This window comes from Caloenas nicobarica, chromosome 33 (assembly GCF_036013445.1).
Source record: "Caloenas nicobarica isolate bCalNic1 chromosome 33, bCalNic1.hap1, whole genome shotgun sequence".
Taxonomy (NCBI): Eukaryota; Metazoa; Chordata; class Aves; order Columbiformes; family Columbidae; genus Caloenas; species Caloenas nicobarica.
Window position 1 is genome coordinate 500,260 of NC_088277.1, and position 26,076 is coordinate 526,335.

The window sequence follows — 26,076 nt, forward strand, 5'->3', positions numbered from 1 at the left end:
TGTTTTTCAAAATGCCTCCAGAAGTGCAATGTGTGATTTCAGGGAACAGGTCCCAGTGGTGAGATTAAAAAAAACAAACGGAAGCAAAACCTGTGATACCCACAAAGCACGTCAGAGGGGAACAACACCACGCATGCATGCACCAACCAAACAAGCAGATAAATACAAAGATGAGGCACTCCCCGGGATTAAACTGTTCAGCTGCTCCGGAGTGCATTTCACTCATCGCCGCCAGAAGAACATGTTCTCACCACCGCCGTGTGCATTCGATGCTGTTAAAGGAAAGGAATTGCACAAGTATGCAAACTTGCCTCACCAGGAGTGGGGGAACAGAACTGGTTTGAGTGACACTTGGAGTGACACCTTCATGCTACTGTGCAGTTTCTTCTTTAAACTATTATGAAGAACATTTATATAATACAATCCAGGGATGCGCACACGAGTTTTTAAACTCTGATGAGCCCCGTGGCCCCGAGGTGACGCAGCGGCCTGACGCCCAGGACCCAGGCGAGGGAGGAAAAATCTTTGCTTCATTTCAAAGCCCAAATTTCCAGCACCGAAAATGGCTTAAAAATCCAAGTTGGTTGGTGCTGTGCTGGGAGAACCCTCTGTCTTTGCCATGGAAGCTCAAAGTTAGAAGTGAGGGGGTGTCCCATCCAACCTGATGATGTCCCAAGTGTGTCCCCATCCTCCAAGCCCACCTCCCTGTGTCCCCGTGTGAGCAAACACCTTTGCATTTCCTCCTTCACGCAGCCCGAGTTCCCAGCGAACCGCTTCCATCCTCTCTTTTTTTCTTACAAAGCATCATTCCCATAACATCCCTGCACGTGGGACTTTGCCAGGTCGGGAGGTTGACGTCTGCCTTGCTGCAAGTCACTTCCCTTTCCTTTAGCTTGCCCATTTCTCTGCAAATTTCTGCCCAATGTTATATTATGAGTGACCTGACACGCAGGACGGTTTCCTTCAGTGTTTGTACCTTCTTGCGCCAGGATGTCCTTGCCCAAGATCGGGGCTCCGGTGCTGCACCGTAACCCAAGATTTGCAGTATCGGTGTGTGCTCTTTGGGTGGGATTTTCACCGTTTCTGGTGTACGGCAATACCCGGCCACTCTTGGATTCTCACCACAGCAAGTTTACGGGTTTCGTGAGACGTGCAAAAAGCCAGACAGAGCTCCCCGGGCAGCTGGGTCCCCACCCGGGCGAGCGCGATGCTTTCCATGCCCTGGACCTCATCTCGGAGGAGCTGCCGATGCTCCTCTCCGCTTATACAATGGAAGGAAGTGAAGCAAATTGCACTGACACTCCAGGGCCAGATCCCATCAACACGGGCATAAATATGGGAGGAAATCAGTGCAATAGTCCAGATTACAAAAAAAAAGGAAAAGGTCCTCAAAAAGTCTTTCTACCAAAGCGGGATGGCGATTCACGCCGCTGACAACCCCATCCCCACGCCGCACCCAGACACCCACGCAGAAATCAAGCGGCTAACCACAAACAAAAATACCCCGCGCTGAACTTTTCTTCTCTGAAGCGGAAAAGAGCCAGAGGCTTTATGAAACCAACTTTGTGGTTCTCGCGGTGTGGAAGTCGGCGTCCGGGCAGCACCGTAAAGCAGAGAGAGACGCAGAGGGGAAAAGAGGATGAAAGGTGATAGTTTAAAAAAGATAGAAGAAAAATGACATGTTCCATTTAAAATTTAAAAGAAATATGCTGTTTCTTCTCCTATTTACATGCTTTATGTAGAAGTGTAAGTTTTAGGAGCAGTTTTGGAGTTTTGGACAACGAAGTTTCTTGCGCTACTCCCCTCACCTGGCTGTACAACAAGGGCCACGGCCCTGACCTTGCTCTCTGATTAAAGTTGCCGTTTTCAGAACCAAAACACCTTCTGCTTTCTCCATCCATCCCAGCTGGTTGTCAGAGGGATTTTTTGCGGTAACCTACTTTCCTCCACGCTCACGTTCCCTCAGCTCCTCACCGCACGCACCCCAGGAAAGATGCCGAGGTAAGAACCTCTTCTCCAAGGCGGTGTTGCCGAACACGGTCCCGCTTCCCTCCCAGCAAAGATCAGGAGCCAGCAGCCAAACCCTCGCGCGGCACGGGTGAGCGGCACGAGTCGGTACGCACAGCCCTGCCGGGGAGATGCCGCGGGTGTGGGGACAGCCCTGCCTCTGCATCCCTCATCACCTGGAGCATCCCAGAGCCACAGGGCGGCAGGGGACAGGGGACATTGCCTCTAGAGCCACCAGCACGGCCCGTTCCTGGCAGCGTCTAACCTAGTTTGGTTTGCTTTGCTTTGCTTTTTCATCCAGGGAAGAATTTTTTTTTAATTTTTTTTTTTTCAATCCAGGAGAATTACCAAGAGAAAGACATTTGACTTGAGCTCATTCACTTCTCCTCCATGAACTTCAGCTCGATTCCTTCTGATTTATATCGAAATGAGGAAACGAGTGAAAAAGCCGGGCGCTGGAGGCTCTCGGTCAATGTCACTGCATCGATGTGGAAGCCACATCCCCAGTTGGCACCCGCTGGCAGTTTGGCTCATCAGATGTGATTTGTTTGGCAAACATGACACGGGGTATCTGGCAAAGGGTGAAGCTGAGGGCTCCTGCTCGGTCCTGTCACCCGAGGGTGATGTTGCAATCCCGTTGATTTTAACTTACGTACGATTCGTGCCTGGGTGGGCAGCAGAGAGCTCATCAGATCTGGTAAGGCCACGGGGTCTGTCTCCCTTCAAAATCTGACGGATATGTGGGTATGCCGATGTCTGGCTTTATTTGTTTCACGGATTCCAGGGAAAAAGCACTAATTATTTTCCTATAAATGTTTATGCAAAATATGCCATGGCCTGGCCTTGAACTTCAGCTCTCAAACAATGGTTTCTACACCCCTTAAGGCACAATTAAAGATGGGTCATCACCTAACTCAGTCCCATCTCTGGCCTTGGAATATGTTGGGATTGGCCGTATCTTGCCTACTAAGTGTTGCTGCAGAAGCAGAAACTACAGTTTCTCCCTAGTTCTGGACATTCTGGGTCTGCTTAACTTGTTGCTAGCAAAAGAAAAATCATCTTTTCCTGCAAGTCGCAGCCTAGGTGCTGTACAGAGATCAGGCCGTGCTGGGGCGGGAGGGCCGTGGTCTCCACGGCCACCAGAACCGCGGCCTGGTCCCGGTGCGATCCATCGCCCGGCTCCACCAAGGCCGTAGTCTTGCTGCCTACCTTGACTAAGACCCTAGGCAAACATTCAGGACTCAACTTGCAAGTCCTTCAGATGAGATGAGATGAGATGAAAAAACGAAACGAAGCTCCTGCGAACACCAGGCCCAATTCCTGGCCTGCGCTTAAGCTCAATTCATTGAAGTCAGTGAAGGAAATCAGGGCTGCATTAATCCTTCTGCTTCAATTAAAGCAAGAACAATAAACACTGTGAGAGCCAGCACAAGTTTTGCATGAATAGGGATTTAGGATTTGGCCTGAAATGCCGGAAAAGGTGTTGATTTTTTTTTCCATTTTGCTCCTCTGGGTCAATGTCCTTTTGATGTGATATGACAATGGGAGAATACAATTTCTCCTGGTGGTCATCTCGCTTTGGGGAATACAGACATTATCTTCTGCTCTGCCTGCTCTCCAGCTAGGAGTGGGAGAGAGGTAAGGCTTTCCTGGTACATTGATAAAATGCAATTAAAAACATGCACCAGCACATCCATTTATCCAGGCAGTAAGCAGAAAACCTCAACTGAGAAACAACATTAGCCACAATACTAGAATTAAGATTTTTCTTTTCCTCCTTATTCTTTGGCTTCTTTTAAAGGATTCGCCTAGGGAGCTCTTAGGGGTAGCGTTTTCAGTTTTTACATCTCCTCTTTTAGAAAGAAAAGGTGCGTTCCAATGAACAGCAGAACCAATAATAGCCAGATTTGTACAAAGTTTTCTCCCAAGACTTAGTCCTGCCGTGACTTCTCTGGTGTCTAATAAAAAGGGCATTTTCTCCCACGTGAAGCATGGGTGCAGGTTGTGCTTTCAGGTGTCGGAGGAGACGGGGGAGTCGTCTGCAGGCACTGTCTACTCACCAAAAAGAGCAAAACAAAAAGGAGTTTCCAGCGCGGTCTGGGCAGCACATGCACCTCCTGCGGGGGATCGCATCCAAGCAGGAAACCTCGCTGTTGTTTATGCAATAAATCTTTTATTCTCTGCGGCTCGGAGGTATTTCAGATGGAATGGAGATACCTTAAATACGTTTATGCTTTCCTGAAAGCCAGAGAAGCAAAGATATCTGAGCCATCTAAGTCACTCGGGAAGCAAGTTGTTGTGCAAGCACAGGCCCCCTCGCTTGCAAAACCTTCTTCAAAACCGCGTTACCAGGCCATTTTCTGCCATCGGGAGGAAACGCGGGGTATCGACCCTCTGCAGATGCCAACACACTTAAGGAGCATTTGCATTCGATCCCAGGGGAGGGCTGATAATGCCGTTACGCTCCAAGAGCTGTGGATTAAAAGGTAAAACGCTGCAGTTTCCCGGCTGGGTTGGCTTTGCCACAGATCTGCGATGCTCTTCGCTGCTCCCGAAGCCGCAGCACACGTGGTGTAAGAGAGAAAACCACATCACCATCAACACCAAACCTTCCATCGCGGTATGTGGCAGGAGCCCACCGTCCAGAGCACAAACATCTCGAAACGTGGCGTAAACGAGAGCTGCAACGAACTTGGGCATCGCTGGATGAAATTGGGGACCACGAGTCTGTGCTCGATTTTTAATTTGCTCGGAGCTAATCCTGCCTGCTTCTCTTTCCTTTTTAATTAGTCTTCGTTAAGCACTGATCCATCACAACTCGCTTGCCGCGAATAACTAATAATCAAACAGAGTATCAGCTCCAGTTATTTGCCTGCATTAGTTCTCTGTCATTCCCTGCACTAATAACAGCCTGTGTTTGTAATCAGTCTCTGACACAAGTTCTGGACTGGCGCTAAGCTCACCAGTCTGCAGACAGGAGCAAGAGCCTACAGACCGGACCTGACCGTGTTTCCATGGCTCATCAGCACCCTGAATATGTTTAATCTTGCAACTTGTTCTATGAGATTGGCTTCATTGCTCCTGTGTGCTTTACAACAGCTACAGGGTCTGCTAACGAGGGGGGGAAAAAACAAACAAGTGACACTTTTCCAGCAAACCCACCAACTCCAATGACACAGGGAGCAAAAGGCTTTATGGGCATCACCCAGGAATGCGCAAATGTGCACTAAACAATGGAAGAAAAGGGAAAATGGGCCTGTTGGGCAATGAGTGGACGGTTTGACGTGAAGAACGATGCTCCAAAGGAGAAAATACCAGTCCTCTTTTGGGGATTAACACCAAGAAGTAAAAAGACATTTCTGAAGAGCCGAGTTGGCCAAAATCCCTGTAATTAGAGGACAGCTGGTACTCCAGCTGTGCGTGTCATTTTTTTCCCACTAGAATTTCTTTCCTGACAGTCATTTCTTGGGCCTGGTTCCCATTTTTCTGGGTAGGAAATCTGTGCCCAGGCTCTAAAACTCTGGTACTCTGAGGAATCAAGTTGTAGTAAAGTCACTCGGAGTTTTGTGCCTCTGAGAGACTCTTCTGCACTCAGTTTTGGTTGTTTAATCCCAACCCACGTCCTGCTTTTCAACACAACCCAACCTCAGCTCCATCTCTAGCTCTACAGAGGCCCCATTGCTTTCTCTCCCCTCCCTGCTGCTGGTCGTAAAGCTTGGAGAAGAGAGGAGCAACAAGCACCGCTGGGGATACGTCCCCTAGTAAGAAAGCCCAGGAGAACAGGAACATAATTTCATGCTTTCATGGCATTGCTTGAGGCTGATTTATGGCCTCCCAAGGGTGGTGAACGCTGCATTCCCCGGCATTAATCAAGGGGGCATGGTCTGATGTTCCCTCAGCTGGAACACAAGTGGGGAAAAGAAAAAAAAGCAGCATCAGGTTTCCTAGGACCACAATCCCACCTCCTTCACCAGGTGGTACTTCGGCATCCCACATCCGTATATATATCCGTTGTCCCCCGTCATCCTCCATGGACACAGCAGCCGTGGCAGCAAGTGCCTGAAGACGCCACAGGCAGGATCAGTCCTTGCAGCCTCCATGATGTGGGAACTGCGATCCGTAGCCTTCACCCGGGCCGTCTTGGCGGAATTTCTGGCCACGTTGGTCTTCATCCTCTTCGGCCTGGGCTCTGCACTGAACTGGCCCTCAACTTCCTCCCCGAGCATCCTCCAGATCGCCCTGGCGTTCGGCTTGGCCATCGGCACGCTGGTCCAAGCCCTGGGGCACATCAGCGGCGCCCACATCAACCCGGCGGTGACCGTGGCTTGTCTCATCGGCTCCCAGGTCTCCTTCCTCCGCGCCGTGTTCTACGTGGCGGCCCAGCTGCTGGGGGCCGTGGCGGGGGCCGCCATCCTACACCAGATCACCCCCGCGGACTCGCGGGAAGGCTTGGCCATCAACAAGGTGAGACCTCAGCCCGTGGATGGGCTTGGGAGGGAGCAGGAGAGAAGGAGCAGGGCTTTTGGGAAGGCTGGGGCATGTGAGGAAGGGGTTTGTAGCCAGCAAGGACCCCTCTTTATTTAGTCTTGGGTGGGAAATCACTGTCAACTGCAGCCCAGCACCATGAGCAGCTACAAAGGTCCATCCAGGAGCAGGGATGGAGGCAGAAGTCCTCTTTTTAGGGCTAAAACCAGAGCTATGATCCAGTTGGCCACATAGACACCTCCCTTAGAAGACAAAGCCACCGTCATCTCAGTTTTATCTGGAGCTATATTGTGGAGGAGCTGAATTCAGAGGGGATCCGGGTGTTTAGGGAAGGACACAACTAAAAGCATCCATTCCTCTTGCCCCGAGCTTGTCCCCCTTCCCAGCCCTGGCGTGGGAACGGGCAGCCTTTTGTGGGGTTTTTTGGGTCTAAATCCCAGCTTTTCATCAGACAGCACTGCTCAAGTTGCTTCCCGTTGTGAACCTTAGGAAGCCACAAGGGGACTCCTCAATGGTATCCCAACCTCCAACACCCCTTTCCCACCCATGCGTGCAATAAAAAGGGGGGAAAAAATTAAAAAGTCACCAGTTTCACTATCCCCTCTCTTTCCTCCTCGCCCCACCGCCCCAGATGGACACAGGCAGCTGTATCTCCTGTAGAGATGCCCAAGCTGGGACCAGCATCACCCAAAAGGCAGCCGAGCGGCGAGGGAGGAGCTGCGTTTCGGGAAGGCGCGCACAGAAATCCCCTTTCCTGCAGCAGGGAGGCACTGCCAGGTCCCAGCTTCGCTGCCAAAGAGATTAAGAGGGTTGGAAAAGGGATTGCGGATTAATCTGAACAAGGCTATTTAGACTGATAATAGCTGGGGTTTAATAAACCCAACAAAGCAAGTAGGAGTTTTAAGAGAGACTTTCAAAACACCCAGCTCTGTTGTTTTACAGCTTAAACCACTTAAAAGAGGGAATAGGGATTTTAAATTTTTTTTCCCCTATGGGCTGTTCATCTTGTTGCTGCTTACACAAATTACCCTTAAAAAAATTAAAAAGAAATAGGGGAATATCAGCAAGATCCAACCCCCTGGGTTTCCCCCTCCACATTTCCAACCCAGTCCGCAACCGTCCCCAAGACACATTTTTTTCTCCCCTTCCAGCTGCACAACGAGACAACGACAGGGCAGGCAGTGACCGTCGAGCTCTTCCTCACCTTCCAGCTGGTCCTGTGCATCTTCGCTTCTACCGACGAGCGCCGGGAAGACAACCTGGGCTCTCCTGCCCTCTCCATCGGCCTTTCTGTTGCCGTGGGGCACCTCCTTGGGGTGGGTAGAATGGGCTAAAACAGTGGCTTTTTGGGCTTTTTTGCCTTTGTGCCCGAAGTTTGCCTGGCTGCCTGCTTCGGGGTGGCCGGGGGGGTTGTAACTCGCGGTGCCTATGGCTTTCCAGTGGGTAAAAGAGAAAAATCCCACCAAATCCAGAACAGAACCATAGCCTGAGCTCAGCTTTTATTGGGCATGAAAAAAAGTGTAGCTTGCTGGGCTCTGCTGCTCCTTGAGTCCCACAGGGAGCTGCCAGGGATCAGTGGGATCTTCTGTCCTGGGGTGAACGTGTCAGAAACTGAAGCACCCAAGCCCATGATGATAAGCCTGGGAAGCATTTGGGATGAACACCCAGGGAAATCCCTCCTGGGTGACTGACAGACCCCCAGCTTCTCATTAGAACAGCCACATTTACACCGCATCTTCCATCCTTAACGATCTGCGAGCCCACGTGTCTACGGGAATGTTCCTCTCCTGTCCTCCACGTCAAGGAGCAGCGATTTGCTGCAGGACTTTGTCCCCGCCGTCCTTGTCACACTGCAGGGCACACCACCCAGCCTGCAGCCGAGTTGCACCATGCTCAGGTCACACGTGCTCGCACGGAAGATGCACAAATAGCCAACTCACTCACGTTGACTCAGGTGCTGGAAGCTGCCAGCATCCATTTTCCTGGAATGGGCAACGCTGGAGGGCGAAACATCGGCTGGGTGCATGAATCACGCTAATAACACACCAGGATTCTTTAAAATGTGCTAAAAGGGCTTAATGCTAACAATAAGCGCGGTGTTTCTCGACAGATCCGTTACACTGGCTGCTCCATGAATCCGGCCAGGTCTTTTGCCCCCGCTGTGATAGTCGGAGACTTCAGCGACCACTGGGTAAGAAGTCAGGTCTATATGTTGGTTTTGGTGGGATGAACCCCCTCAATTACCAGTATTCCTAGAAATCCACAGAGCCAGCCAGCTTCCTGGCATTTCCACACCAGCTCCCAGCTGGAGGAGCGATGTCAAGATTAGCAAAACCAGGTGGGGCCGCTGGGTGCTGAGATGGCTTATCTAAGCGGGGTGCGTTGCAACAGGAAAAGCGGGTGTGGGTTGTTGGTCACGACTTAGCAGAAGAAACAAAACCAATGGTGCGTGGAGCTCTTCGTGCCAGTCCAGGGGAACTTTCCTGGTTCCAGCTGGATCTGGGTACACGTTTTCCATTTGAGGACACTCTCCCAGGCATTTCCATCTCCAAAGAGCACGTTGGGAGCTGGAGCGGTGGTGGCTCAGGTTGATGTGCTCAGAGGAGCCCAGCCCGAGCTGGTACCCTCCTCGAGTCCTCAGCAGCGTGTAAACGGGTTGGAAGATGCTTCTTCAGGGGAACCCAAATCATTAAGCATGCTCATTATGGGCCTGTCATTAATGAAGATCACACAGCTCTCAGAGGAGGAAGGTCGGAAGAGGACGGTTAGGTATATTCAGACGGGAGCTCAGGTCAGCAGTGATGGCCAAAGCAGAGCTTCTGCATTTTGCTCCCAGTGCACACAAAATAAACTCCTTGCAATGCTCCTCAGAGGCCCTGGTTCCTCTCCATCCTCCAAACTCAGGCTGGCTTTTGCTCACCCGATTCTCCTCTTTCCCTTTTCCCCAGGTGTTCTGGGTGGGCCCGCTGGTCGGGGCGGCAGCGGCCTCCATCATCTACAACTACATCCTCTTCCCGCAAGCCAAAACCTTCTCGGAGAGACTCGCCATCTTCAAGGGCTTCGAGCCGGAGGAGGACTGGGCAGAGCGCGAGGTCCGGCGGCGGCAGTCGGTGGAGCTCCACTCCCCGCAGACCCTGCCGAGGGCGATGTCCGAGAAGGCGTAGCCAAACCTGCCCCTGGGCTGAGAGAGGAGCTGGGGAAAGCTCTGGCTTTAGAGACAGCGCTTGTTCAGATGAGCATTTCACCCCTCCCCTCTCTCCCTTCAGTTTTGCTGGGGGGTGCGAGTTGACTCATCTCCTGGGGAGATGCACCGCGATGGCCCAAACCACCTTCCATCGCCCAGCTCTCCCCGCAGCTGATGGTTTTCTCACGCTGGGGGCAAAATGTCATTGAGCCAAAACCACCAGTGTAACAACAGGAGCGAAGACACTGGGATCCCAGCGGCTCCTTCCACATCCCCCTTGCAGGAGGTAGCGCTCGGCGGAGTTTGTTGCCCTTCTGGAGGAGCTCCGAGGTGCTGCAGAGCTGTCATTACGGCCATTTGCTGGGCGTGGAGGTTGCCACCCGATGCCTCATGGCTGCTCAACTCCGCTCGCCTGCCGCCCGTTCCTTTCGCTGCCCGGCTGTCTGCACAGCAACGCTCGCTCCGTGCCGCAGGTACCGCACAAACTGCGAGTTTTGCTGCTGCGAGGACCCAAATCATCCTCTCCTTAGAAGATGGAACTGGAAGCATCTCCTTGAGTCCCTGCTGACCACATGGGGACCTCTTGCAACTGCTTTCTCCTGTGACAACGAGAAACCTGATTTTCAGCTCAAATTCATCTACAGCTCGTCTCTTCTCAGACCAGTGTTGCTCTTTAGTTTTGATGCTTCATCTCTCTCCATTATTTTTTTTTTGCTTTCTTTCCTCTGTTCCTGCCCCAGTCTGATTTTCAGATGAGAAACACGAAGAGTTTCCCTTCCTTCCCACAGCCCAGACCTTTTTCTGGCTGCAACCCACCAGAGCCTCAGAACCACCCCACCCCTTTCTTCTGCTAAGTCAGGACCTGCTTATGGTCCCCAGCATAGTCAAAGAGTTTGGTTTAGTCTTCCGGACGTAACTTTGCTCTTTCAACCATTAATGTAATCCCATTTCCATTACTTAACCAAAAAGTCATACATTCCTGGCGTGACAACCTGATGTCTCCCCAGCGTTGCACCATCACAAAATGTCACCACCACGTTCAGGCTTTTTCTGCTAAGGCCATTAATGGAAATATTCTAATAATTCAGACCCTCTGCCAAATCCCAAGGAACATTAGTGACCCTTTTCCTCGCTCTGTTTGGACATGGACCACCACCAAACGATGCTCTTCTCTTCCCCTGTGTCCACTGTGCTCTACCTGTCCCAGCCTCTTCCATCTGTTGAATTCATCATTTCCTCTGTTCCTCGCTGTGCTTGTCCTCAAACATGTGCTAATGGCTATTGCACAAGTTTCAATCAGAGTGTAAAATTGTATTTAAAGCGCCAAATAACTCACTTTTAAAAGTAGTTTGTATTTTTGTTACTTTTGAAAGGAAAACAAATTTAGTTGAGTTGGGAAAACTCAAAGAAACCTCCCCAGAAGTTATCCTGTCGATGATCTGCTGTATTAAATGCCGTACAGCAAAAACCTCATTGCTCCAGGGCAGGAGAAGGTGCAAACACCAGCAGCCTGGGGCCAGGGCAGGAACCCCTCGCCTTCAAAGGGAGTGCGAGCAGATTGGGGGTTAGATTAGAGAAATCCTGGAAAGCCCCATCTGAAACACCTCTACAAACTCCCAGAGCTAAGCCAGCAAGAAATACCCTTTTTCTTAAAAAAACACACTAAGCTAAACTTTCTCCTCCGGCCATCTAATCCCAACTAATCACAGATTCCAGCAGAAGGAGTTGCCTCCTGTTAATTATTCCTGCTTCTATTACTGGTCCGGTTTTAAGGTCCTTGGTCCAGACACAGAGCCAGGTGAATAGTGGGGAAAAAGACAAAAAACCAAAACCAGGCTGGTCTGGGTCTCAGCAACATTTATAATCTGAATGTTGCCACCTGTGATACCAGCCAGGCTTTGAGTTCCACGGTGGAGCTGAACTCACCAGAAATCTGGGCAGCCGCGGAAATGACAAATTAATAGCAGCCCCGCGCAGGCTCCGAAAAATTAAATCAGCAAACTGGGGACAGCAGGGACGGACACACGTACTCGGTTAATGACACACACGCCTCTGCGGGTGAGGCAGAGCCCTGGGACGCCCCGGGCGAGGATGAGGCAGCAGCCGCCTTCCTCCCGCCCGGGCACCCCGTCCCCTCCAGCGCACCGTCCCCAAGCCGCGTGGCCCCTCGAGTGGGTGGTAAATCTGGGTGATTTTTCGGTTGTGGTGTTCGCCAACACCGGCGAGGAAGAGGAGGGAGACGGCCAACCCGTCCTCCTTGCAAAAAACCTCCTCGTCGCCTTTTCCTCCAAAAGCCCGGGGGCGAAACAAGGCGTGCGTGACCCCACCACGTAGGTGTCTGTCCGTCCGTCAGCAGGGACCTGCCTAAAGTGCCTTTTGAACATCTTGCCCAATTCAATTAAAATTTGACACATCAAAGGCACTTTCAGTTCACACAAGGTCCTTGGAAGGCATGAAGCTGGGGAGAGGAAAATGCCCGTGGTTAGACAGCAGAGAAGCCAAGCAGGAATGTCCCGGAGAGGAAAGCCGAGCAAAAAGCCTCAGGAAAAATAGGTTTTGCATGGCACGGTGCTTCACGTCAGAAGTTTTCCCAACCATTTGCAGCCTTATTTGATTATATCTGGCGGAGGATTTTGCTCGGCGGTTGTTATCCGCACAGTCAGGAGCCCGGGAGAGCGTCTTTTTGGGCTCGAGGCTGCTTGGCAGCCGAGGCGCGTGGCGGAGGAGCCGCCAGCGGAACGCGGCCGCCTGGGAGGGAGATGCGAAAGGCTCGGGAAGCCGGGAACGAGGCGCATCCGAGCCCGCCGGAGCCACCGGCGGGGCTGAAGGGAAGTGGCAAAGCAATTACTCCAGCTGGAATCCGGCCAGGGTGTCTTGAAATACCAGCTTGCAAAACTTTCACCAAAACACGCCGGTGGAATAGGTGTTTCTAGGATAACAGATCTGGGCTTTAACTCTGCAATCTTCCCCAGGGATCGGCAGAACCAGGTGAACACCATTATTGGGAATTAATGCTGTAATAGATCCTCCGTCCCCCGAGACTCTCCGGGGCTGTTTGCTGAGGACTTTGGGTACGGCTGGAGGAGAAAAGCTCATTTATTTTCCACTCTGGAGGAAGAATTCCCCTCTTCTTGCTCTGAAGGGGTATCCCTCCTCGCTTTTGACCCCGCAGCACACGTGCAGGTCTGCCTGCACCCAGCAGAAGGCAGCAGCGAATGCTATTTTTTTAGTGCTTTTTAAATGTAAAGAGGGATGTAAACTATTTCTACCCATCTCCTGCATGTGCAGCTTTGCTCGCCACATGCTGGGGTGCGGCCGCTCCTGCGGAGGCAGCCGGGGGTGACCCCAGCCCGGATTTGCTGTGTTGGGCGTGGAGAGATGGGATTGCTCGGGAAAGGTGCGATGCACCCAGCCAAGAAAGCAGAGCAGACCTGGAACCCAAGACCATTTTGAAAAAAAACCCAACTGATCCTGGCACAAGGCTGCAAGGACCACGAGGAAATGAAGAATTCACTGTTAAGTGCCTTCTTCCACCCCAAAAACCTCAAACCCCAACAGCTCCTGTTGCACAGCCCTGAGAGGCTCCTCTCTGCTCCCCGCCAGCCAGGATTTGCAGCTGGACGAGTTTTGGATGGGGACGCCAAAGGACACAAGCAAACACGGCCCGTGTCCATGCAAAGCCTGTGGCTTTGTGCTGGCATTCCCAGGAGCAAAATCATTGACCTCGTTGAGCAACAGCTTGAAAAGCAAAAAGAAAAGAAAAAGGCCCGGGGTGCCAGGGGTGGGAAACACCCTCCCTGGCTATGGGCAGCGAGCACTCCCCAACCGGCAACCCGAACGCCAGCGAAACCCACACCCGCTGCTCTTTCGGGAGCAGCGAAGCAGAAAGGAGGCGAAGGCGTCCACAGCCTGGCTCTCCAGCCACCAGCCCACTTTCTCTGAGCAGTGCCATCCCATCCAGGCACCTCGAGGAATCCCCGACTTGCCTACAGCTCCCTGGTTGGGCAAAGCATCCCCCAAACCCTGCCCTGCTCCTGGGACCATCACAATCCGCTCATTTCCTGGGGCTGAGCTGTTTTGACAGCCTGGGAGCAGCTCCAGGTGCTCCACTTTGCTTTTACGTTCCAACATCCCATGTAAGTCGCACGCACCGGGACCCCTGCCCTGGGAGAGCTCCTCCAGCCCAACAACGGAAACACAACTTTTCAAACAAAAGTAGAGCCCTCTCCAGCCTGCAAGCACACAGAGCAAGGGAATATTAACTACAGCTCTGCTAACGAAACACCCAGCACCTGGCAAGAGGTAGTAAAAGGGAAAAGCGGAGGAGGGATCAACAGCATCATTATGCAACCGCGTTATCTAACGACCACAGAGACACCCTATAGGGGCTCTTTGTTTGCAGAGGGAAGGAGAGAGAAATGCCACCAATATCTGAGTCACTGGTTCACCAAGAGGCTCCGAAGTTATTTTCAAATGGAAACTTTTCCAGTTTCACATGATAATTTGGGAGGACTGGCTAATTCCCTGGCTCCACCCCCCACCTTGTAAGACAGCTCCCTGCTGCTCTTGCATATATAGATAGGTATGGCCCTACCGCTGGCTGCAGTCGGCAGAGCCTGGAGACAGAGGAAACCTAAACTTCCTTCCTTCCCAGCCGCCCTCCACCTGCTCCCACCATGAAGCAGGAACTATTAACCCTGGGCTTCGCTCGAGCCATCTTCGTCGAGTTCCTTTCCACGCTCATCTTCGTCTTCATCGGCCTCGGCTCAGCCCTGAAGTGGCCGTCCGCCCTCCCCAGCATCCTCCAGATCGCGCTGGCCTTCGGCTTGGCCATCGCCACCATGGTCCAGGCGTTCGGCCACATCAGCGGCGCCCACATCAACCCCGCAGTGACCATCGCCTTCTTCGTCGGGAACCAGGTCTCCATCCTCCGGACCATCTTCTACGTGATTGCCCAGCTGATCGGGGCCATCGCCGGGGCTGGCATCCTCTACGGCGTGACGCCGGTCAACACCCGCGGCAACCTGGCCATCAACGCGGTAAGTCTCCCTACCTGGAGATGGCTCACCTTGCTGCGCGGGGTTGCTTTTCCTTGGTACCGGCGCCAACTCGGAGAGCCAAGCACCTAAGGACGGTTGATCTCAGCACGTCGTCCCACACGCACAGAGGGATGGGAACGGGGTAGAAGTAAACGCTGGCATAGCCCGAGTGTTGACAGGACAGCTTTATTGTGCGGGGTAATGCACGGCATGTTTTTTTCCCGTCTTTAGTAAGCGCTTCCTTTATCCTAAGGTCCCGAGTGAGTCACTCGCACCATTGAAATGCTCCTGACTGCAGCCTCTGCACTTGGAGATTAGTGCCGGGATAGGAGCCGCGCCAGGACGGGGCAGGGAGGGCAGGGAGCAGAGCCCAGTCAAACCAGTATGGGCAGGGGGAGCAGAAGCCCACTGGAACCAGTGCGCTGGGCGAATTGGGAAAGGGATTTGGATGGAGAGAGGTGGTGGAGAAGAGCTGGAGAACAAGCGGAGAGACTGCGAGGGGCAGGGGCTGCTCTTGGAGCAGGAGCGGGGACAGTGGGACCCTCTGAGGTAAGTGGGGATGAGGAACATGCCTCAAACTCTTGGGGTGATGCTGGGAAACCACCACCTGAACTGGGGCCATGGAGCTACCGCTCCAGCCCTGGTCTGGACTCTCCCAAGCAGCAGACACATTGCTGAGGGTTTGAGCAGCAGGATGAGGTGCTGCAACACATCGTGTTCCCACACGCTCCCTGTCCCAAATCGGTCAGCTCCAGCTAAAAAAGCAGCTGTGGTGGCTTGGGTCACTTGGTCCTTCTCACGCCCGGGGAGGGTCGAGTCCATCTGATGGTCCCCAGTTAGTGCAGAGGCGCTGGGACAGTGACAGCCCGTCTTACCCCCATGGCTGCACCCCAACCTTCATCCCAATCCTCAGCCTTCATTCCACGCCGGCTGCTCCCCAGCCTCTCGGGAACGTGCTCCACAAAGTAGCGGGGAAAAGAATTGGGATATGATGGCTTGTGATGAGCGAGGGGGAAAGAAAAGCAGGAAAAAAGGGACAAATCAGTGTTGGATTTGGTGGGAAAGCACCAAGTGTTGCAGACACAAGAAAATGCGGAGACATGGAGAGCACCGGGAATAGAGGGGTTCAGGAGAGAGATGGATTTTGGAGAATTAAACATAAAGATAATTTCTTACCTTTCGGGGGAAGGAGCAGTGAGCCCAAGCAGTGTCTGGGCAGGGAAGCTGGGGGAGGTCTTATTCACAGCTTTGCCCACCCAAACCCCCCAGTGAAGCACCCGAGAGCCCCCCAGTGACACCGAGCCCCAGGGATGGTTAATTATTGTCACTCTCAATGGTTTGCAGCTCAACAACAACACGACCCCCGGCCAGGCCCTGGTGGTGGAGATCATCCTCACCTTCCAGCTGGCCATGTGCATCTTCTCATCCACGGACAACCGCAGGACCAGCGTGGGCTCCCCCTCGCTGTCCATTGGCCTCTCCGTTGCCGTGGGCCACTTGGTGGGGGTGAGTGTCTGGGCAGGGGGGTCCTGGTAGGACAGGGCTCCCCAAGATACTCCCATGTGGTTGGTACCCGAGGGAGCTGCGTTGGGAGAGGCAAAATGGGACACATCGGGGCTCCTTCTTCGTGACCATGGGGGGAATTTCCAACCTTCTGCAAGAGAAACAGCATCGGGGGCCACTGCGGTCCCCGCTCGTGCTGCTCAGCAACGTGATGCATCTTGACCTGGTCTCCTTTCCGCACTTGACAGATCTACTTCACCGGTTGCTCCATGAACCCAGCCCGGTCCTTCGGGCCCGCGGTGGTGGTGGGGAAGTTCAGCTCAGCACATTGGGTGAGCAGGGGCTGGCTGAGATGCAGGCAGCGAGGGGAGGGGGCGGCGATGGCCACGGGGGTCCAGAGCCCATCGCAGGCCCGGCAGGATAAAAAGAGGCTGCAGTACAAGGGAGGTTGTCCCCTTGGGCTGCAGGTTGTCCCCATGGCGCAGAGGCAGCAAGGGGACAAGCATAAACCCCCTTGCAATGGTACCTGCTGAGCTAGGGCATCGTCTAAGGTTGATAAAGCCCAGCTTAGGTTTTCCGTTTGCCCAGCCTTGCCTGCAAGATCAGACCCAGCCTTGCAGAGCAGGGTTGGTCCCCCCTTTCCATCTCTGCACACGTAGAGAGCTTGATGTCTTCAGCAAGCAAAAGCTGGGGGGATTTCAGCCCAAAAAGTCTTCCGGAATGGGTATTTGCATCTCTCCGTGGGCTGGGTGTGGAGCTGGGAAGGATGCTGGTGGGACGGATGGAGCTGGTACCTCCAAGACCTGCTCTGAGCCTCCCACTTGGTACTTCCCAGGTGTTCTGGGTCGGACCCATCCTCGGGGCTTGCTTGGCCTCCATCCTCTACTTCTACATCCTCGTGCCCTACTGCATGAACTCCTCGGACAGGATCGCCATCGTCAAGGGCACCTACGAGTCGGAGGAGGAGTGGGAAGAGCAGAGGAAGAAGTCTATGGAGCTGACCGCACCGTAGGAACAGCCAGAGAACTCCATCAGAAGGTGAGGAGGACGCCCCGCACATGGGCTCATGTGTGCACCAGCGCCGGGCAACAACCACATCCAGCTACTGTAGACTCTTAAGCAAAAGTCTTCTATCTCAAAGACCATTTGTGACTAAGAAAGAAAGGTGTATTGCAGCGTCTGTGTCTCTAATCCCTCTCTGAGTGCGAGCGCTAGAGCCTCTCCTAGCTAAACCGCAGCCAGCTAAGCCCAGCGAAGGAGGCTCAGCCCAGGGCAGCCCCTCGGCGCTGGTTTTACAGCCTCTCGGTTGCACCCCTGCCCTCCTAGGTGTGAGTTTTGCACAATTTGTGGTGCACGCAGGATTTCGCCCCTGCCCCTGATGGCCAAGGGGTGGAAATACCCTGTAGGTACCAGCAAAGAAGAATCAACTGCTTTTGGGCAAAAATCCCCTGCTTTCTCCCCGCCACAGAGCCCATGCTGCTCATAGATGCTCTTTCATGCATTAGCTGGTGCTGGTGAGTCTTATTTATTCGTGGCTGCAGAAAGAACGTGATTTTTTGATTTTGTGTTGAGATCTTTGTAATATAGTGCATTATTTATTGTGAATAAAGGAAATTTTAAAACAGTCACGGGTGCGAATCTGCCCGGGTGTCAAATTTTAGGCACAAAAATAGGTTAAGCCCGGTACAAAAATAGGTTAAGCTGGATGCAAAGCTGCCCGCAAAGAGCCAGGGCAAGAGCAAGCGTTTGAAGTGTTTGCACCCCAAATCCTGCGGCAGGTGGTGCCACGAGCAGGTGGTTTGGGAGGTGACAGTTGCTAATCCTGGGAAGGATTAAGAGGCGCCAGCACTGGAGCGGGAGCTGCAGGTCCGGGGCAGGTGCAAGCCCATCTCCAAGGCGGGGAGGAGCCCAAATCCTCCTTCACGCGTTTTCCCAGTTTGACTCAGGGCTTTCTGCCATACCAGTTCTCCCGGACAGCTCTGCGGGTGCCCTCGAAAACTGACCCACTGCCGCAGCCCGGCCCCGGCCCCACACCTTGGCCGTGACCTCCTGCCGCAGCCCTGCTCTTCCAGTTCTGCCACAACCCGCTGCCAAAGCTCCGCGCTCCCCACCTGGGCACGACGGCACCGGCCCTCCTGCCGGCCCCTAGATCCAGCGAAGCTCCGCCACCGCAGCCCCTCTTTTTGCTGCAAATACGAGTTTTCTGCCAAGGAGGTGGGAGAAACTTGCCCGGGATCTCCCCGATCCCAACTGGAGGGCGATGTGACCTTCACGAGGAGCTAGAAAAGCCCTTGGTTTGGGTCACACAGTAATTAGGGTAATTCTGCATCCCATTGTAACCCTCCTGCCTCACCCCTCCTCAGGGATGGGCTGAGATCTTCAACCCTTCTGTGCCTCAGTTTCCCCTTTCATAAGGGGGAGGAATATTCAGCCCCTTTCTCTTTGGGAAAGGGCAGGGCGGTTGGCCTGGGAGATGCCCCACAGACACACTAAAGCCCCCCCGGAGCAAAGCACGGGGCTGGGGCAGCTCAGGACCCCCAAAAGCTGCACCCCAGACCCTGAAGTTGCACCCAAAGGCTGCGTTCAGACCCCCGCACCCCCGAGCATCGCCCTGACTTTGCTGCTCCAAACGCCACCCACCCTCCCGCTGGACCCAGCACCCCCACAGCCACCCCGCTGTGGAACCGGGGGCCACCCCAGCACCCCACAGGGGGCCCCAGCTCAGCCCAGCGCCACCCGCACCGTCAACAGGCAGGGGAAGGAGCCCCGGCTGGGTGTGAGCCCTCCCCGGAGATGAATCAGAGCATCCTGCGGCACCAGCTCTGCGTCAGCGCTGAAAGCATCCAGGTCCCGGCTGGAAAACACAGGCGGGATGGCCCAGGGAGGGCTGGGGTCCCCAGAAAGGGGGGGACAGGCGTTTAACCCCCTCCCCAATGCACAGGTGGGGACAGAACCTAAACCCCGGGGTAAATGCTGGCTGGAGCCCGGCGAGCGCGCCAGCGAGCCCAGCAGCATCCCTGCGCAGCGCAGAGCTCCGCTGCCTTCCCCTGGTCCATATTTTGTTTGATCCCAGCAGAGAGGCTGCATTTGATCCAGAGCAAAGCCTGGCACCCAGCGAGCGCCGTGACCCTGGCTTTGCTGGGACGGAGCCCAGGTCACGGCTGGGAAACCCCGAGTTCCTCCTGCCTGTTCTAACCTGCCCAGAAATGGGAAAAACAGCTCCGAGAAAACAGACAGACAATTGTTTTTAAACACTGAAGCTTCTTCAGCCCCATTTTAACGAAATTGTTGCTGCTCAGCACCACTCTCTTAGCAGAAATAACCATTTCACATTTAAAAAAAATACACAGCCAATATTTTGCTCACAGGCTGGGATGGTGCATGATTTGGTGTCGGATGCAGCAGCACCTTGGCTCAGGATTTGGCACCCATGGGACGAGCGTGTGCATGGGCAGACGTGGGGAAACGCAACGCTATAATACACAGAAATGCAGAATAAGATGAGTATTGCCCCAAATAAACCACGCAGGAGGAGGGTGGAAGATATTCACACACCAGGGAGGGCAAGAGCAGATCTATGTGGTGTCTGTTCCCACCTCCACACCCTCCTACAGCCCCAGAAAACCCCGTCAAAGCGCGGCAGAGCTGGGAGGTATTAGCGGGTGGCCCAAGGTGGGGGACAAGGAGGGGACAGGGGCCAACCCGCCGCAGCACCAAGCGCGGGCGCGCTGGGACGGCACCCACGGGAGGGCGATGGGCGCCCCTTGGTGCCGTCTGCTGGGATGCTCCACGGAGAACGGACACGGGACAACCCTCACGAGAACGGCTCCATCTGATGGGAAAAAATACACCAATTCTTGCTCCCGCCGCCGCTCCCCTTCGCCCGCGCAAAAACCAGGTTCCTCCTCTCCCCGCACACGGGGCCGCGGGCTCAGCACCACCCGGACGGCGGCTCCAATTCTGCTGCCAAGTTCCCTCCTGCTCAAAGGTTTGGCCCCTGCTTTCCAGGATCCGGCCCGTTTGTTCTCCGAAACCCTCCTGCAAACAAGCAAAGTTCAGCGGCGGTTCGGATAATGGGTCCTTGTGCTGCGGGGCGGCGCCGTCAATAAAAAAAAAAAAAAAAGATTAATAAGGGAAAAAAAATAAATAAAAAGCAAACCTGCAGCTCTGAGATCTGCCCGACAGAGGTGCTTTGTTGGGAAAGGTCGGCTCCGCAGCCGGGAGGGTTTCCCAGGCGCGGCCGCCGAGCGCGAGGAGGATGGAGGGATTTAGCAAGCAAGAAGGGGATTAACCGCAGCTTTGTTAAACCGCAGCCCAGCACAGGCCTTCGAGCGGCCAGGCTGCCGCCCAGGACATGCACGCTCAGGATCTGGGGCGATTTACTCCAAAAACAAGAGGTTCTCAAGCTCGTTGCTTCCAAGCAGCATCAGGACGTGCAAGAGGATGAGTCCTGGAGGTCCTTCCCCTGCAGCAAAACTGCAGAGCCGGGAAAGCTCAGCTCAAAAACAACCCGAAAAGAACCACTAGGCAGCAAAATAAACCAAACCCTCCAGCCGGTGCCCTCCAGGGTACAGACCCTCCTCCGCTGGCCTGGCCTTAATCCTGCTGGGCAAGACAGCGAGAGCACTTATCGCCCGTCAGCAAGGTGCAGCTGCAGGTTGATATAATGCCCCCCCCCAAAAAAAGAAAAATGACGGAAACAAACTTCAAACATCCTACACAATTTGCCTTTTTAAAAGCAGCACCCAAAAAAATCAATTCCCCTTCCCCAGCAATTCTCTCGATTTCAACACTTGGGATTTTTCCCTCATTCCCGGGAGCGTTTAGTTGGAGGCAGAGCAGCTGTTTTCCTGACAAAACAGCATCAGCTCGAGGAAACGAGCCCTCTTCTCCCCTCTTTTAAAAAAACTCTTTTTTTTTTAAGCTACTTATCCAAACAGCCACTCAGAGGTCAGAGTCCATAGGAATTATGATAGCGGCTATCGGCACTAATCACCACCATAAGGAAAAGGGATATAAAACACAACGGGCTTATTTTGTTCCAAGTAGATAAGGAAACACCTATGGGTGTTTCACAAAGAAATCCCATAGGAACAGTTAATCAGTGGATAAAAACCTTCATTTAAGTCAACTGTGTAAATATGCACCTGCAAGCACTCATGACATCAACAGGCTTTTTATCTATGCGTCTTTTTCCTGGATTTTTGCCACATTGTGTTATGATTTTGCTTTGGGTTTCGAGCAAAAAACCAGCAGCTGAAAATCATTAACTGCAGAGCTCAGTTCACCTGCAAGGACAAGAGCCTGTGCTTGGGTTTACTCATCCCTTCTGCACCGTTCGACCCCCAAATACTCTCTTTTTTTCGTGGAAACAGCAATGCGAGCCCAGAACACACCTTTGCTCCAGCAGCCCCCCGAACCTTTCAGCAAAACACCGCCTTGTTGCATTAATAAGGTTTTTCCCCACCGCAGCAGCGGTACCATCGGGAGCAAACCCCGCTGTTTAGCACCAGCCCTACAGTCTTAAAACGAGACCAAAATGGTCAAATCAGGCACCCACGACCGCAAAAGGAGCTTTTCCAGCTGCGGGTGCGAGCGCAGCCCCGCGCTGGTGGGGCTCAAACCCTCCTGCACCGGGTCCGAGTGCCGCAAGAATAAATTCTGCACTAACACCTTGGGAAAAAAGAAGGCTCAGCCAATTCAAATCGGCCAAAAACCAGTCGGGCAGACAAACTTGCCGGCTGCGGGTGAAGGAGCTGGATCGTGCGGCTGCGGCCGGGGCAGCTCCCCAGGTTTAGCATTCGCCATCCCCTGGGGTGGACTGAAAACCATCACCAAACATCCCCGGCCCAGCAAACAGCCCTTCTCTATATAAACAAGCAAGTGAATCCCGAGGCGTAATTTGTCATCTAATTGCACCAGCACACCCAGGATTAATTGGTGTATTTGAATGCAAAGAAGGTTTGATTTATGGCACAATCAGGTTTCATCAGCCGGTTACCAACGATCGCTGCCAAACCAAAAGCCATTGCAAACAGCTGGAGAAGGTCTCTTAACAGGGCATTTTTTGCAGAAGTTTTTTTGCAAAGCTGAGGACTCAAGGGTTATTTAATTCCACACAAGCCTGCTAAGGCCCCATAGAAATCAAGAGGGTGAAATTAAAACCTCCGGACTCCGCTGGGGACTTTTTAGCCCATGCACAATGCGTTGGGGTCTGGAAGGTTTTTACAGCAGTACGGGCAGGAAGAAAATGCAGGTAAAAAAAGAAACCTGACTAAGTTTTCACATTTCAAAGCCAAGGGAATGTTTAGCAGAAATAAACCATTAACCACCACCTCCCTCTATCTCAGATAAATAAACGTAATTTAAAGAAAAAGAAACACCCAAACCTTAAACAAGGATTTTGGCAGCTTGCAGGCACGTAAGCACCGAGGTGTCGAGCCCAGCCTCCCCACAGCTTCCCTGGCCCAGGGCCGCCCCAGCCCAGCTCCCGCAGGGCCCCAGTATGAACCAGCAATGGCTGGGGCCCCGAGGGACCCATCCTGCCCAGCGCACCCACAACGTGCTCAAAACCACCCGAAAGCACCCGGCGCAGCTCACTGCAGGGGTTCTCCTCCGAAAGGAAAAGACCCGCTTTGCGCCGCAGAGCATCACGCCGGGAGCACAGGGGACCGAGGAGGGACGCGGAGCCCCAGGGCCAGCAGATGCGCAGGGCTGAGAACCGCGCAGGGCTGGAGCCCCAGGCTTTATAGGCAGCGAGGGCTCAGCCAGGTGTCCCCCGTCCCGATCCACCTGCCCGGGCTGATTGCCGGGGTTTTAGCCAAAGGGGGTGAAATGCACTAATTAACCCAGGTGAAAGGACAGAACCTCTAATGTGACCTTCATGTGAAGGGGGGAAGAGGATGGGTGGGCAGAGAATGGATGAGCAGAGGATGGGTGGGCAGAGGATGGACGGGCAGAGGGCAGAGGATGGGTGGGCAGAGGATGGGTGGGCAGAGGGCAGAGGATGGGTGGGCAGAGGATGGGTGGGCAGAGGATGGGTGGGCAGAGGGCAGAGGATGGATGGGCAGAGGATGGATGGGCAGAGGATGGACGGGCAGAGGGCAGAGGATGGATGGGCAGAGGATGAATGGGCAGAGGATGAATGGGCAAAGGATGGATGGGCAGAGGGTAGAGGATGGACGGGCAGAGGATGGACGGGCAGAGGGCAGAGGATGGATGGGCAGAGGATGGACGGGCAGAGGGCAGAGGATGGACGGGCAGAGGATGGACGGGCAGAGGGCAGAGGATGGATGGGCAGAGGATGGACGGGCAGAGGATGGATGGGCAGAGGGCAGAGGATGGGTGGGCAGAGGATGGGTGGGCAGAGGATGGGTGGGCAGAGGATGAATGGGCAGAGGATGGATGGGCAGAGGGCAGAGGATGGGTGGGCAGAGGGCAGAGGATGGACGGGCAGAGGATGGGTGGGCAGAGGGCAGAGGATGGACGGGCAGAGGATGGGTGGGCAGAGGGCAGAGGATGAATGGGCAGAGGATGGACGGGCACAGGATGGTTGGGCAGAGGAAGGCTGCCACCTGCTGTCCATAAAAACCTCTCCAAGTTGTTAAAATGGGACAAAATCCAGATCTGCCTGCGCAACTTGGAACCTCTAAAACCCCACGATGCCACCAGCAACTCAACCCAGGCAGAAGGGGGAAGACGCGGAGAACACTTGGGAAGGGGACGCCACCACGTCCCAATGGGCTGGCAAGAAACCACCCCTGGGCAGCGGAGAAAGTGTCCGGTCGGATGTTTCTCCAGCCCGTCCGGAACACTGGGAACCGCAATTGAGAAGCAGCACAAGAAGCACGGCGCTGCCCGAGCTGAATTTCTCTTGTGCTGAGCTCCCGGCGCCGCGGACACCCCGTGTGTCTTCCTGGGCCGGGGGGAATCGCAAACAGTGTCACCGTGAGCTCATTCGGTGGTGTTAATACATATCCCACCCCAGTGACGAGTCGGAGATCTGGACCTCTCCTCCGAAGGTCGAGCTAATTAATCTCCTACCTTCCTCCTCTGACGTCAGGCTTTCTCCTAAGGCCATTGTTGGCCCTAATTAAAAGCCTCTTCAAGATGAGTGTCCCCTGAAGACCAGACGTATTTTGACAGTGACAATAATTACAGAAATCTCCTCGGTAGAATAATAATAATTACCCAGCTGTGAGAAGAAAGGTCCACCAGCGGCAGAGAGACCAGGACTTGGCGCCCTCGTCTCTTCTGGTGTTGGGCGAGGGACAAACAGGGCCCAGCTTCCCAGGACTTGCTTTTCTCTGCCCGTTGAGCACGTCTCTGTGAAAAGGGCACGTTTAGTCCCCTGAGCACTGAACCGTAGACACTCCTTAGCCAAGAGCTCCCCAAATATCTGAAAACCGCCCCAGAACCGCATCCTGCCGTCGATGCTCCGCGTGAGCAGCAGCTGCCCGCCCAGCATCTTCGGGGACTTTGCTCCATGTCCCCCCCGAGCACCGTCTCCTCCACGGCCGGATCTCCTCCTTTAGGGCTACCCTTGGTTTTGCTCTTCTCAAGCCTTTTTACTTCTGCTGGACTTTATCTTTTTGTTTCAAGCACCCGGTTTCCCCTGCAGATCTATCGTTCTCGGCCTGATGCGTCGCGGGGGTTCCCGCCGGCTCCTGGGATGAGCGCGGGCATCCCGTGGGGAAAAACGCTGACCCAGACCCGCGGTCACCCCCAGCGCCTCCCGCCACCCCCAAACCGACCAAACGAGGGTGAACAGCCCCCATTCCAGACGTGGCCTCGGGGGACAAAACCGGGTCTGGATCTCGAGTGCCGTCTGTCCAGCCGAGGAGCTTTAGCCCCAGTTTCACGCAGCGGGCAGCGGCAGCGAGCGCTCGGGCGCCCCAGCGCTGCTGTTACGTCCTTGCTCTTGCTTTTTTCCGCACGTTTTTTAACCCGAACCAAAGGTGCTCGAAAGGGCAGAGGAATCATCCCTCCACGCAAGATGTGCTGTGGCAACAAGGGGCCACCTCACCCGAAAGGACGGAACCCGCAGGTGACTCCTTTGGTCCAAGAAGTGGCAAAAAAACCCAAGAAAGGTCAGAAAAACAGCAACAACAAACAACAGCAGCCCCCTCGCTGGAGGCGTAAGCTGAAAAACGGACAAGTATATTTTTTTTGCAACAGCCCCACTTAAAAAATCCTTGTAATGATTCATGATGACCCATCCAACCAAAAGCAGGAGCAGGGCTGACCCACCCGTCAGCTTTTCGTGTCCTGCTAACGAGCTTAAAAGCGCCACTGAGGAGACTTGAGCCACAACCCGCTCGGAGGGAAAATCGGATCTTGCTTTCGGAGGAAGGGCGCTCTGTGCAGAAGGTAAGTGCCTTCTCCTCCCTTTTTTACCACCACTCTCCGAAATTAAACGGGAGTGACCAAAGTGCTTGCGAGAGGCAACCAAAAGTCTGAGTTTTTCAGCAAATAAAGGGGGCGCGGGGGGGCGTTTTACTCCCCCTGAACTGCTAAGGCATGCAGCAAAGAAAAGGAGTGGAAAACTAATTAATTAACTCTTCTGAAAGCTGCTTTTCTGAGCAGCTAACGGTCGGGGGAGTTCCCCGGTGCTGCATAATAAAGTTTATTGTGGTTCATTGTATCGCTACGCTACGCGAACCCGTTCTGGCGGCAGCGGCGGACGCGCCGACGGGCGGCCCCGAGGGCGCGCTTCTGCACGTGTGCCCGCCCAGAGCCCCGGCCGGAGGTTTCCTGCAGCCGGCTCTGGCCCCGCCACGCTGCCGCGGGGCCGGGGGGGCCGGTGGCGGTGCCGACCCTGACGTTTCCATCTCCGCTTCTCCTCCTCCAGCGAAGCCG

The 26,076-nt window shown here is 54.1% G+C and overlaps 2 protein-coding genes across 2 annotated transcripts; both read left to right on the top strand.

Moving 5' to 3' along the window:
- The first annotated feature begins 6,105 nt into the window (after positions 1 to 6,105).
- AQP2 (aquaporin 2) lies at positions 6,106 to 9,656 on the top strand. The gene is made up of 4 exons (XM_065654182.1): positions 6,106 to 6,471; positions 7,644 to 7,808; positions 8,603 to 8,683; positions 9,441 to 9,656. The coding sequence occupies exons 1-4, from the start codon at positions 6,106 to 6,108 to the stop codon at positions 9,654 to 9,656; spliced, it is 828 nt and encodes a 275-aa protein (XP_065510254.1).
- Positions 9,657 to 14,352: 4,696 nt separating this feature from the next.
- Positions 14,353 to 17,230, top strand: AQP5 (aquaporin 5). Its single transcript, XM_065654443.1, has 4 exons — positions 14,353 to 14,715; positions 16,060 to 16,221; positions 16,467 to 16,550; positions 17,054 to 17,230. The coding sequence occupies exons 1-4, from the start codon at positions 14,353 to 14,355 to the stop codon at positions 17,228 to 17,230; spliced, it is 786 nt and encodes a 261-aa protein (XP_065510515.1).
- Positions 17,231 to 26,076: the final 8,846 nt, after the last annotated feature.